This window comes from Monopterus albus, unplaced genomic scaffold (assembly GCF_001952655.1).
Source record: "Monopterus albus unplaced genomic scaffold, M_albus_1.0 scaffold2.1, whole genome shotgun sequence".
NCBI lineage: Eukaryota > Metazoa > Chordata > Actinopteri > Synbranchiformes > Synbranchidae > Monopterus > Monopterus albus.
Window position 1 is genome coordinate 7,758,355 of NW_018127882.1, and position 14,587 is coordinate 7,772,941.

Consider the following 14,587-nt stretch of genomic DNA (forward strand, 5'->3'; position numbering starts at 1 on the left):
TCATACATTAACATTTAACCTATTAACCTAAGGTATGATCTCCTTAACCTGTCACACATTTACATACACATACTTAGAGATGCTTATGTTCACAAATAAAAAGAAAACAGATGAATGATTAATGTGTTTTATTCTGTTGGACTTAAAGTCATTGTCTATGTGCACTATGTCTGATTCTCAGTTCAGCTTTTAGGTGGTCAGAAATATTACATCATACAAAGAATTTCACAGGAAGCCTCCTGCTCATGATGAGCAGTTATTGCAGCACCTTTAAAAAGTAAAAACCCAAATTAATATTCCTGGGACACATTATGAAACTTCTGAGGCTTTGGTAAGTCTTACATGACTCAAACAGGTTTTAAATGTCTTTTCATTAGGTACTGAAATGCTGCATTGTGCACACTTTGTCAGTATTTTCACCTGCACTTAAAAGCACTCTTCATGAACATCATTTGACACTTTTACTGCACCATCAACATGCTTCACACATAGCACTTTTTTGCTCAAGTCTGTTTTTGAACGTCTGCTTTCTCTATCAACAATAAATTCTAATAAATAACATTTTCTCATATTCATGTCCCACATGTAAAAACAACCATCAACCATCTGGTACTGTGGTTAGGACCCCCCCCAGTGGAAGAAATGGTCATGCACATTTTTTTTCGGCTGCTCTTTATCATGTGGGGGTCACCACAGCAAAGCAATGCACGTCGCATATGTGATTTGGCAGTTTTGGCCCTTTCTGATGAAGCCCTATGGGACAGTTTAGAGTCTCCAGTGAACCCAACCTGTACAGGTCATATTACAATGGTCATATTACATATACATCTTTATATATAGAATACAAATTTTAAAAAGTTGATATAATAATGAAATATGCAGTTGGCCAATTTAAAAATATTTCTTGCAAAGAAAGAAAACAATAATATGTACATAAACTACAAAAATAAAGTCAAACTATGCAGTAGTCTGCACATACATTATGTATTGTGCAGTAAACTTGACTCCTTTCAGACATTTTTACTGAATAACCACACTGATGTCAAGTTAAACCAGTCAACAGACATATTTACTGGAAAAACCTGAGAATTACTGTAGGTCTGCTCAAATCCGAAGTTTGTTTGCAGTCTAGACACCATCCTCTTTATGTTGAATCTCACAAACTGACTTGTTTCTATGGGGAAAAACCAAAATGTTGGCTCTCAGTACTTTGGCACCCAGATAAGTGGTTGCCTTCAGCCACCATCCTGATACTCGACTCCACTCATTCCTCTCAGGCTCCTGGTTAAAATGAATGAAAGAAACTCTTGTTCACTGTCACAGTTCAGTGAGAGCAGTGAAGACCCTCAGCCATTCAGTTAATCATCAGTTCACTGCCTCCGCCGCAAGTAAGTCTCATATTCCTTGTAATTTTTCAATAACTTTAATATTTATCCTTCATTTAGCTCATCATACTGTGAGATATTGAATTTTCATGACTTTATAGACATGAAGTTTGCAATCCTGTTTGCGCTTATGAGTGGTAGGTCTGACAATATCATGGGTGACTGCATATTCGTGAATGTAAAGTATGTTTAATATACAGAAATATTAAGTTCTAAATGTGATATAATCCCCCTGAAATATTCTGACTGATTATTAAAATACCTGTTGAATTACTCTGCTATTGAATTGTGTACAAATTCCATACACACTTGTCATCTAAGATGACAAACATTTTTCTTCAAACAAAATGTTGATTCCCTTGTAGTTTTGGTTAGTGATCTAATGGGTTCCATGTAAAGTTGTACTATAATAAACACTTAGCCCTTAACCATCCAAACTCCAAACCCCTTTGACAAGTAATGCAGTCTAATGAATACTGGACAGCCCTTCGAACAGATGCTCAGTACTACATGGACATGAGCAACCTGATGTTTGACCGCTCTGTCGCTACGTGAGTGAGATAATCAGCAGCAAAGCATGTGCCATGGCATATTACAGTTCTGTGATGCTGTGAGTTTATTTTGCAAGTGAAGGCAGTTTTAGAGGTGTAACACACACTAACATGAAGTAGTTTCTGTTAGGTTTATTACTTGTCAACATATTTTGCTCACGCAATTTATTCTTTTTCAAACCATTTGTATCATTGGAAACTGCTTATTGAGCAGAGCAGCTTTGAATATTGTTCTTAAAAGGTTTAATTATATTACTGTATATCACTTTGTGTGTGCTGTAAGCTGGCCCCATCACTATCATTTTTCTTTTGTCTCTATCTTTCTGCTATCTTCAGCGAAAACAACAGGCTGTATATGGAGAGGCTGCACCATGTGCGGGCTCACCTGGTACCTGGAGTACATTTATAGTCTGAACCACAAACTTGCACATTCAAGTTTGTCTTTATAGCATTTCACATCCATCCCCAACAAAATGTTCATGTGGTGCTTTTGTTGTTTCTGAGGAGAAGGGCGGTCGATTTGGTTTATTATAAATAAGGACATTTATTTTAATAAGGTCTTGGGAGGGGACATCTGTCTGGTGCCGCCATCAGTGGGTATTTTTAATAAAACTATAGTTTTAGGTCTGTTCCTTTTTTACTGTGCTGATAACCTCAACCTTCGCTATCTGTGATGCGTAATACTGCATTCTTCCTATTTTAAGTGAACGAGTATGATATTATGGGCAAATTAAATTTTCATTGAACAAAGCAGAGCTCAACTGGTTATTAAGAACAACAAATAAACAGCTGTCTATTCCAAACTATTTTATTACTGTGATAAAGTACATTTGAACAATACAAATATTGTGTGTATTTTAACAAAGAAATGTCTATAACATTTTTATCCTATGTTCCTATTTTACTGAGGTTTCTAACTACTGGCCAAAATATAACAAATGCTATCCTGGAGGTGGATGAGACAGACACACACTATGTAAATAACTGTGGTAAAGGTAGTGAGGTGTTCAGACATACACTGTTAGAGCTCTGACCAGTCGCCTATTGTCTTCATTTCCTAGTGAATTCAAAGAAACAGCAAAAGTGTTAGAATGTGGTGATGAATGTGTAAGGTTGTTAAAATATTGTTCACTTCTTTTTCTCACAATATATTGTACCACTAAGAAGTGGTTACATTAAGAGCCCTATTGTGCTTCAGGTATGTGATAACAAGAGCAACCCTCACTCTTATTACTGTGGTAGATATTACTGGTTATATATGAAGTGAAGTGTTGTTGAACTAATATGTAGTTCAACAATAACATTTTTAAGTATTATTTATTTATTTATTTGGTTGTTAAACTGTGGAGTCTAAGAGAGGACGGTTTTGCAGCTGGGTTCACCACAACAACATCAGACCAAAGGCAATATCCCTTAGAAACATAAAACAATAATGAGGCCAGATAAGAAATGATTCAAGGCAGTTTTTAGTGCATTGTTTATAGCTTCATTTTATGCTGAATGAAGCTGGTTGGATTTTTTTGCTACTTTAATTTTAGCTCAAAAACAGTGCAGTGTAGTGTGGATGACCGTGCACTGATAGCTGCATGCTACTTGAACCCACTGTGAGCTTGACATTTTGTGACTTTGCAATCAACAAGTTGAAAAGCAACACATCTGTACCCATGTGTACTAAATTCCCTTATTTGCATAAAATTTGATACTATTATGTGACATAACAGAACATTTACATTTTACACATTGACTCTAGACAACTAAAAAGCAAAGAGATGAAATAAGCCTTTAAAGAAAACTCCTTCCTCTTACTCAGTGGTAACAAATGTTTTATACATTTCTGAAGCTGGATCATCACTTTCCAGTGAAAGGTGTTTGCAATTGCTACTAGTTTGAAGGTGCATCCTCACTTGCAGGTGGGGGAGATATTTTTAGGAACATTTGCAGCGCTGGAGTGAAGATGAGGACGGTGCCCAGCACTGAAACTGTTAGGAAAGCCCAAAGGAAGATCCTGTCTAACACCTGGGCCACAAACTTCCAGTCTTGTACCACCTGGGCAAAGGAAAAATGGGAAATGTTATGACAGCAACGCATATAGACATTAAACCCTAAGAGCAAGTGAAATGATTTGAATCATTCTTGTTTAATACAGTCCAGGCAAACACACCTCACGGATGAAGTGCTCTTTGCGGATGTGTCTGCTTATGTAGCGCACTGAATATATGGCCTTCTCCAACATGGTCGCCCAGGCTTCATCCTCTGTCCCCTCAGAAACCATCTGTCCATGGACTCCGGTGTTGGTCCTCTGGCCTCCTCTCCGACCTCCAGAGCGAGGCTTCAACTCAGGACTTTCAGGAGCCAGCTCTGGGTAGTTGTAGCGATCAGTGTGTCCTCGCATGCAGAGCAACCTCGGTAGCTCTTGGAGGAAGAGATTGCGAACCCATGGCGACATGGGGTGATAGGTGGCAGAGGAGCGATGGTGCACGTTGATGACAAAGACCGTGACGATGATTGAGAGTGTGACAAAGATCATGATAAAGAGCAGATACTCTCCAATGAGTGGGATCACCTTGGAGGAGGAGGGTATGATGTCCTCTATGACCAGGAGGAACACAGTGAGTGACACTAGGACAGAGGTGGAGAGCGACAGCTTCTCTCCTTCATCTGAGGGAAGGTAAAACACCAAGACTGTCAGAAAGGACAAACCCAAACAAGGAATGATGAGGAAAAGTGTGTAGAACAGCGGCAACCTCTTTAGGATAAAGGAATATGTAATGAAGGGGTATGAATACAAGCCATCCTTCCGGTTCCCTTTGGCACCAGTGGCACTAAGGATCTCCCACTCCCCATTGTCAAAGAAGTCCTTCCGATCTACCTGGTTGTCCATCAGAACCAGGTCCACCATGTTGCCATCGTAGGTCCAGGAGCCAAACTTCATGGAGCAGTTCTGGCGGTCAAAAGGGAAGAAGGTGACATCCATGGCGCAAGCAGATTTGTAACTTGCAGGTGGCGTCCAGGTGATGGCACCAGTGTACCTAACAATGGCTTTGGTCATCAAGGAGCCTTCAAACCGCCCATCAGCACTGAAGACGTGTAACAAAAGTCAAAAAATATATTTTCTCATCAGTATTACATTCACAGATTCTCTCTGTTTTTCTTGATTGTATTGACATCGATTCTATTTATTTTTAGGTACATTTTATTTAAATTCAAAGCACTTTGACAGCTAAGAAAGATGATATGTACAGGTGTTTAATAATAATAATATCTGTAATAACTGACAAATGAAACTTAAAAACAGTTACTGGTATAGATGAGAGCACTGTTGATCACCACTCAGTATTACATGAGAGTATTTTAGTTAAATATAAATCTAATGTTAAATACCTGTGTAGAATCTGATTATAATTTGAAACATCACATACTTCTTGTTGTTTTCATACTGGTAAAATAATCCATATTTTCCCAGATGCCATATAATATTTGCTGAGATTGAAGTTATTTGAAATTGATCTCAGAGCAGTCTCACTTCTCATAAAGGACGATGTCTGGGAGCCAGATATTTTCAGAGGGAACTCGGATGGAAGTGATTCCTCCATATCGCTCTGGATTCCATCGCAGCTTGTAATCGATCCACTCCTGGTAAATAAACACAGGAGAAAAGATGCTGCATCATCAGAATTATCTTTATTATATTATCATTAGTCTCCTGCCTCTGCATTTAGATCATATCTACCAAAGTCCTGTGTCTTCCATATCTGTCTCCTTCTGTGACTTACCTGTTATACAAATTGTATAAGAGAAAATATTGTGTTTTCTTATTGATTTGTTGATACATGTTCATTCTTGTGTCTCGCTTACCTGACACAGCCAAACGTTAGTTGTCATTAGCTGGTTTTTCTCATCCTAAAACAGACAAATACAGACAAAAACAATTAAAAATGAGGAATTAACCAAAAAGCAAGACAGCAATGTGTAGGTTTAGAGCACAGTTAATATCAATTAGTGGATTTTGGTGTCACACCACCAAAATTCAAAACGTGGGATTGAAACTTGGCATCACTCCCAAATTATATTCCACATCTTTATAAACAGAGACCAAACTAGACAAGAGCTAAATCTAAGTAATTTGTGTTTTCTGGTAAAAGCTTTGCTTGTATCAACAATATCTGTGAACCCTTGCTGTCAGGTTTTTTGTAGGCTCATATACAGATGTCTCCCACTCAGCCTCACAATTTTCAGATACACATCAGCAGCTGGCAATGATATAAATAGGTTTGCAGGTAAATAGGTTTACTTTTCCATGGAATCAAACTGCATATAATATAGATTTCTTTGCAAACATTGCTTAACAAACAAGAAAAAGAACCTCGAAGCCAGAGTACAGTGGACTAAACTGAAGTAATATAAATACAGCAAGAGTTAGAGAGATGGAGAATGGTTAACACAGGCTCATTTCCAAATCACTGAAGTTCAAGAAGTAAAAGGAAAACTGAGAAAGAAGGCAATGAAAGAAATAAATATGGCAAAGTCAGAGAGACATATTCAAAGATGTGGCTTTTCAGTGTATCCAGATCAGGCCCCAGCTGTCAGAGCGAGTCGGATGTTTTGGCGATCACACAGAGCAGAACCATAATCTAATACAGCATCCCAGAGCGACTCAGTGCACACACACACAGCATAGCTAAGCTGTTGAGTTACCTCTTATTCTCTCTCTTTTTCCAGAATCCAACATATCACCAACCAAATCCATCCTTCTCTGCAGAGTCATGAATTCAACGCTGATTGTCTTTGCCCAGCACACTTGTTAGGTGCAGGGTGAAGAGTTCAATCTACACTGGCTGAAATGAATATTTCAAGCCAAGAAGAATGGTTCTCCAATTAACTGTCTCTGTTTTTTACTCTTGAACATCTAAACCATCTCAACCTATCACAAAAAGCCTCTGAAATATTAAAGACACACTCCAGTATAGTTGCAGATATGAGGTTTTTCCAATCTATTTCAGCACCATGGAAAGCTCCACCCTGTGACACTGCCAGTGGACTGTGGTTTCAGCACCATGGACAGCGACAAGACTGGCTGAAAACAATAAAGCACATTTTCTTCTCACTTCAAACGAATATTTGTACTTTTCTTATATTTTTGTCTTCAGTCATTCTCTTCTTTTGAGTACAACTTATCAGTCCTTGCCTCTTCACAAGGATAGATAAGGCTGGCAATATTGTTTATCTTTGGTGATGTCAACAAATCCCATAAAAAGACTACTTTCTGACTACTATATCTGTGGCTCTCAGTCTCAGGCCTAAAGATTCTTAATGAAGATATAGATCTTGAAAAACTGGCCATGATTGATTTACATTTAAGGTCAAATGTTTTCCTGCAATAGCTGAGCCAAACAGAAGTAAACTGCTAATTAGCTGGGGACTACCTACAAATTTGGTGCACTAGAAAGTTATTTCTGACAGGATAACAGTATATGTTTCTATGTGATTGGCTCTTTAATACGTCTACAAACCTACTGTACCCTAGCATCTTGACTAGACTTTAAATAAAAAGTTTAAATATAACTATGCATGTTTTAGGGTTTTGTGGAAAACTGTGTATTTATAGTGATGGATCCACTGGCATGGCCAGTGATTTTAGAGTCATTGCTAGAGTTCGGTTTAAGTTAAGCTAAGGGTTAAGGTTTAGTTCTGTAGGTACTATTACAGTAAGAGTTTGGAAATGAATCAACCACAGAAGTATAGTACATGGATTTGTTATTGTGTATGTTTTTGCATTCATCCTCACCACATCGACCAGCTGGGAGATCTTGAGTCCAAAGCGTACTTTAACAGTATCGTTTGGCCGCTGGATGGGCCTGACCCAACGCTGGTAGCCTTGGAAAAGGTTCTTTAGTAGGGTGTCCTCCATCTCCGCTAAGGACACAAACCTATTTGGAGCTGGCATAAGAAAAATGTGGATTAATGACTGCTCATTGTTACAGTGCTTTATGCTATGGCAGCTATGTATGTCTGCAGTATCTCTACCATTTCGGGGGGAAAGTAGAAAATTATAATCAGCTGATTACCTGCTAAATATTTTGAGGATCATCAGTATTTTCAGTGGTGTCATTTTAGCTGGTCTCTGGTTAATTTTGTACTTGGGTACTTTTTGAAAGGCACAGCTGAAGAGTAATCCTGGAGCAGCACTGGCAGCGACATCATATAGACATTCAGGTGAAATTCACTTTCAGCATGCTTTCTTACTTCAATATTTACAACTTTGGGAACTTTACTAGTGACTGTGTGGTTGCAGTGAAATTGTTGCACTCAGTATGCCAGTTATGTCAGTAACAATCAGGAGTAAATTAACTTACAATAGCACTTTTCCACTCATTTAATTCAGTTCAGTTTTATTTGTATAGCACCAAATCACAACAAAAATCATCTCAGGATACTTCACAAAGTAAGGGCTAGACCTTCCTGGTATTATTATTATTATTATTATAGAGGAAAAACCCAACAAATCCCCCTCATTAACCACTGTTTGATATTACTGTTTGATATTTGATATTACTGACTGTATTAGGTCATCAAATAAAAGTTTGGTCCAGTAGTACACTTGTCATTGTTTTGAACATTTAGAGATCATTCCTCTAGAAAGTCTACTGGGGCATGTGAGACACCTGACAAAAAGAAACTCGCATAAATCCATGTTGGGTTGATTATTTTTTGAGTTTGTTTACTTTGAAAATTAGCTTAAAGAATTTTTGCAAACATATGTAAATTGAGTATCACTTTATTTGGACAGAGATATTAAAAACATGTCCAGAACCTGGATAGTCAGCACATCAGTCAGCCTAAAGTGAAATGATGTCTCTTGAGGGAGAGAGACAGAAATATTAACAAGAGACAGCTATGACGTCAGACACAGGGGACATCAAGTTCAAGAACTAATGTGTGTGGTGAGGGAGAGGCAGAGAGAGTATAGACCTTTTAACCCGCTGCTGGTATCTCCGCTGGCTTCACATCCTCTCACTGGACATGGAAAGTATCCAGCAAGCAAATAAAACCAGCACATTAATGAACATTTTGCTCTGACTGGAACACGTCTTTGTGCGTTTTTCTCAGTGAGGGGTGCAGAGAGCTGGAGGCGGACATCCGACACCTGTGCTCCTGTTTATCTGATGACCAATCAGTCTCTGCACAACCAGAGCCCTAGCACATTACTGCCCAACTCCACACGATGCTCACAATCCTGTCTGATTGTTGAAATAATTCTAGGTTAGTAGAAAGCTCCTGGGCATCTGATTACTTTTGTTAGCTCCAAATAGTGTTTTTTTTTTCTATTTCGTCATTGTTAATGCAATTACAAAGCAGAAACAAATGTGTTTCTTTGATGGCTTCCTTTTAACTGTCCTCTAAAAGTTGACCTGCGTAATTTAAATACATCCTATTTCCTTTAGCCTGCTCCTTTTTGTAATTTTCTGGAGCACAGTTATGAGATGGCGAGAATAACAAAAACAGGCAGAAGCTATGCGAAACAAACCAGAGTGTATAACAAACTAAGTCAATACTACTTTTTTAACACGCAGTGAGTGACCGTGGAAGACGAGGTTGTCTCATCAGAGGTTGTGCAGACTTGATTTAAATCCTCATCACACATCAGTGCTGCACCACACGATCATTCTGTGGTGATCTTTTCACCTTGCTGTCCAAGAAGAAGCGAAATTGTAGTGGTGAAGTTTTAAATGTTTGGATAAAAAACACACTAGCGTTTTCTTACCGGCGTTGGTGGCGAGGAACAGCGGGCAGAACACCGACAGGAGGAGGAAGAGGACCGCCAACTTCATGATGTTGTCCTGCTCCGACAGAGCGCTCCTGAAACCTCCGGTTCCTATCGGCTGTTAAACACCGAGATTTCCATTAGTAGTACTCGGTAACAACAACAAGTCTCCTGCTGCCAATAAACGGATGGTAGGGACCCGGTGTGAGGGCGCATGTGGCGGGGCCCGTACACTCTGACTGCCTGGGCGTCACTGGTGGACAGTGGGGCGTTTGTCTGAAAGAGGGGGGAGGTGCACGCAGCGATACTCGGGTGGGGCCGCGGCGTGGGAGTTAAACACTCCTAAACGTTTTTTTTTTTCTTAATTCTATAGTGTTGCTGGCTTATAATGCGCAAAAAATACAAATATAATATTCCTGATCAGGACTACAAAAAATATTATGTTGTTATATTGTTCTTTTAATGTTTTGGAGGAAATTTTGGTGGAACCTGCCGAGGTCCTGAGTCCATTTGTGTGTCCGTCGCTGCTCGTCCACTGGAGAGCGCTCATAAGAACATTAACATGGGTTGTTAGACATTAACTGACTGTAAAGACGTTTCGCTTTGTTTAATGATTTCCTACGGAAAAATGAAGCCAAATAGCACATTTTACTTTGATTCATTATTTTACTTGGTAGTCTGTGTTTTTTAATTTGCATTACCATATTTAATATGTGGCAACATTTAACATATATTAAAAAAGCATTTAATTACATTTATCTGACTTTAATCTCAGAATTCTGACTTTGATATTGGAACTTTGTCTTATCTCATTTTGTTTCCTTAATTTTGTTCAGTTAAAAATCTTTCTTCAACCTCTTAAATAAGTCAGTAATAAAAGTAGTATAAGTACATACTACAATACTACAGCAGTGTTAATAATAATACTATTAGTCATAGTAATAAAAAAAGTTCTAAAAATATTCCTTTGTAAAGTTTTCCATAGTGTTTTTTTAGTTTTTTTGTTTTACATAGAAAAACTAAAGGTTCTCTACAAGACACAGTCACATGAACATTATTGCCTTTTTAATACTTAATACCAATGGGACCGTCTCCACCTTTCTCAGGACAGGTTCATGTAGCACACTAGTTTTTATTGTCACATATAAACCAAAATGCAGAATTTGCCATTATTGTTATAGCAGGAAGTCAGATAACTGCAGTGCAGATCTGACAGAATATAATCAGTATACAGCCCCAAAAAAGGTTCTCCCATATATGGAGTTTTAAGTATTGAATCACTTACATATGTTTTGCAGCTATTCAGGTGCAAAGCACACATTTCTAGCTAGTAATTTTATTCCTTGCTCTCCTTACTTTCTTTTTCTCTCTGTCACAAATGTTTCTCCTTCTTGTTCGTGGGCTGAAAAGATGGGGGGTAATGTGAGGTTGATTATCACATTGAAATTATCCTGATTTTCTGCTCCACTTGGAGCCACGGGGCAGGCAGCTGCTGCCTCTGAGATCGGCCCGTCCGCCGCCTCGCCTCTAATCATGTGAAAACATAAATTCTCGCAGGCTGGAAACTGACTGGTCCCTTCCCAGACAACCGAGTGGAGCTGTACTCAATGTTTGTGCATGTGTATAGTGTTAGTTAATGTATGTGTGAGAGATAAAATGAGAGAGAGAAGACAAAAGGTGAAGAGAGAACAGTATATTTTATGCATCTTTGTGTGTGTTTACCAAATATTAAAGCTTGTTTGTGTGTGAGAGTGTCGTCCTTGTGCTTCTGTGTGGTGATGTTTTTTCTTTTCTCAGCTGTTGTTGAGCTCATAATTAAAATCTGCATAATTTCACTTGGTGCAGAAATAATTAATAAATGAGAGAAAGCAGCCCTGTTTCCCAGGGCCTGTGAGATTAATGTTAATCTGTTTGTTGTAAAGATTTTTGCAGCAATGGAATTCAAATCTCACACAAGCTTAGAACAAACACACAAAGCCTGTGACCTCACACTGTTTCATCCACTAATGCTACCAACAGCACTTTAAGTGAAAACGTGATAATCTTATACGATTTGGAATATCAGTGGAGCCCAAAGTAGCTTTTAAAGGATGAAAACCTTTATAAAAATCTTTTTTAAGTGATCTGATGCAAAAAATCACCACTATAACCATCGGTAATGTAAGTTTATTTATTTGATATTTTAATCTTCTAGAGTACCAACCAGAAATGGCACTGAAGATTTTGTCAAAGCTGGCAGCATGTAGACAAGAGTGATGCAAGGAAAGTTACTGTAAGCAAGTCAGGATTAAGAGAAATGCCTATTCAGCATAAACCCATTCATTTCTGCAAAGGGGTGGAAGACTTTCAGGGTCTAATGTCTGTTATAACATTTCAATATCAGCCACACAAAACACTGATAGACCCCTAACATGACGGTTGAAGCTGGAAAGCTCGTGTTGGTTTTCCGTTTGTTTTCATCTAGATGACATGATAAGAAGAAAAGGTCACTGATTGAAACTCCCACCTGCAGGGCAGTGTCACAGTACTGTCTCCTTCACACAATGTAGGAACGACTAAGAAGCAATAATAATGTGCAGCAGCAATGTTTATGTGTTTGAGTGTGTGCCTGATATTACTCACATTGTCACCATCCTCAAGGAGACCAAATGCTCGTCCTCACCATGTACTTCATAAAATTTTAAAGTGATGACATGGTTTAAGTTTTGGTAAGGTCAGGAATAAGCTGGGGTTTGGGTAAAAGTTTTGGTTAGGTGGTTCATGGCTATGATTAGAATTAGGGCAAGTCTTCATAAAGTAAACGTTAGTCAATGTGAAGTCCCTATGGGGGATGAAAACAGATGTGTTTGTCAGAACACTTCAGTCCATAGCCAGTTGGCAGGGACTGAGAATGAACTCTGGCACACCACAGATGTTATCAGAAATGACTCAGCTGTGCTTTGTGTGTTCATCTTATCCTGTGTCTGTGGATATGAGTGTCTGTATGTGTGAGTGTGCTTTTGTAATGTGTATATATGCAAAATTGTGCCTCTGACCTGTGCTGATCCATGTGCTGATGCAAATCTGCATTTGCATATTTTTGGTTTTGTTTTTGCTATGCACATGCTATGTATTTAAGTGTGTGTGTTGGCCTGTTTGTGTGTACAAAGATATACAGTATATATATATATGTTTGTATGTATATGTATTGCAGTGATGTGGTTTCTCCTCAGGGATGTGCATCCTGAGGAGGTGCGTATACAAAGAGCATGGCTAGGTGTGCGTTTATGTTATGTAAATTACACAATGCTGTCCACATAAACAGCTAATTAAACTGTTGTTTTGGCCCCAAAACCCAACAGTACATTCATTGATGGGATGTGGTTTTGTCACAGGTGACCTGGGGGTGTCAGGGCTCTGTTGTGTTTTAGTCACTGTCCATGGTGCTGAAACAACATTGAAAGAAGGTTAATCAAGATCATGAAATTTCAGTTTTCAAACATGAGACTGTCTATTTAATAGCTAATCTTATTTCATTCTATCCCATATTTCTGCATTTTCCTCTTCTGTGTTTCCTTATGGTTTGGATGCTAAATGAACATCCATACTATGGAACAGAGGTCTGACAACAATCCCATCTACCCATGAAACTGCTAAACATATCCCTACGTCAGTGATGATAATTTACAAGGGTAGGATAAACTCCCCGGCTGGGAGGCCTCCCATGTCGGGAAAATCTAATAAATCTAATACCAAACGCAAAACTTTTCCTCCGCAAAACTTGGCAGAGTGAGACAACTCAGAAGTTTATCCCTAGAGTAAAATAAAGTTATTAAAATCTGGGCAGTGACGAATTAGAAAAACAGCACAATTCCACTTAACAAGACATGTCACAGCACAACTTCATGTGTATGGAGAATTGTTCAGTCTAACCACTAAGCCTGTCCAGGTTCTTCCACTATTTAATGATGGAAAAATGACCTAGCTTTGTGCAACTCTGCGGTAAAGTTCCAAAATTCTAACAAAGTCATCAAATAGAGTCTAGGAACTCTGACAACTTAAAAAAAAAAAAAAAAAACTACTCCCATGGAAAGGTTACAGTTCAGCAGCTGCAGTCATCTCATCCAAGGCGGAGGTAGACTCAGGTAAAGCTTCAGCTGAAACAGTCCCTTCAAGATCTCATCAAGTCAGTCTCAACTCTCAGGACCAAAGAGGCTGGTGTGGACGTCTGTAGCAGCCTCCTCATGGTCCCGTTTGCGTCAGCAGGTTGTTTTCTCCATGCTTCAGTTTCCTAAGATTGGGCATCAGAGTCCAAAAAAATAAATAAAAAGTCACCCAATCTTAAGTACAACTCGCAGGACCAAAGAGGCTGGTGTGGACGTCTGTAGCAGCCTCCTCATGGTCCCGTTTGCGTCAGCAGGTTGTTTTCTCCATGCTTCAGTTTCCTAAGATTGGGCATCAGAGTCCAAAAAAATAAATAAAAAGTCACCCAATCTTAAGTACAAAGACAATAAAGATTTAATGAAGAGGACTGAGGTGGATACCTGATGCTTCTGAAGAGATCAACAACTCATGGTGCAGAGGAGTTATTGTCAATGAGGGTCTGGTACAGCAGGGTCTTCATCTTCTTCACAGCTGAACATGACAACGTCTGGGTCCCAGCATCCCACATCAGCTTCTCTGGTGCAACAGCAAACAGCAACTTTCCAACCAGGTGGTACAATGTACTTTTCTCTAACATATCAAAGATTATAGCCCGTCTACCTGCACACTTTCCCTAACAGTGGCTTCACTCTCTTGACTGGTGCATTCAGATATTCGGCTAGGGTGCTGTGGAACAGTGCAGTCAGTTTAGAAAGAGGAGGAGGAGGGGAAGATCTAGTCACCACAAGCATGGTCCTGAAACTAAG

The 14,587-nt window shown here is 39.0% G+C and overlaps 1 protein-coding gene across 1 annotated transcript; it reads right to left on the reverse strand.

Annotated features, from left to right (window-relative positions):
* Positions 1-2,790: 2,790 nt before the first annotated feature.
* Positions 2,791-9,985, reverse strand: LOC109956979 (neuronal acetylcholine receptor subunit non-alpha-2-like). The gene is made up of 6 exons (XM_020594512.1): positions 9,699-9,985; positions 7,722-7,873; positions 5,792-5,836; positions 5,460-5,569; positions 4,098-5,013; positions 2,791-3,982 (listed from the first exon to the last, which is right to left on the reverse strand). The coding sequence occupies exons 1-6, from the start codon at positions 9,763-9,765 to the stop codon at positions 3,818-3,820; spliced, it is 1,455 nt and encodes a 484-aa protein (XP_020450168.1). The 5' UTR covers positions 9,766-9,985; the 3' UTR covers positions 2,791-3,817.
* Positions 9,986-14,587: the final 4,602 nt, after the last annotated feature.

Coding starts and splice junctions, on each gene's coding strand:
- LOC109956979 (XM_020594512.1), bottom strand. CDS start 9,765: ATGAAGTTGGCGGTCCTCTTCCTCCTCCTGTCGGTGTTCTGCCCGCTG. Junction 7,874..9,698: donor GTTCCTCGCCACCAACGCCG/GTAAGAAAACGC, acceptor TTCTTATGCCAG/CTCCAAATAGGTTTGTGTCC. Junction 3,983..4,097: donor AAGAGCACTTCATCCGTGAG/GTGTGTTTGCCT, acceptor TCCTTTGCCCAG/GTGGTACAAGACTGGAAGTT.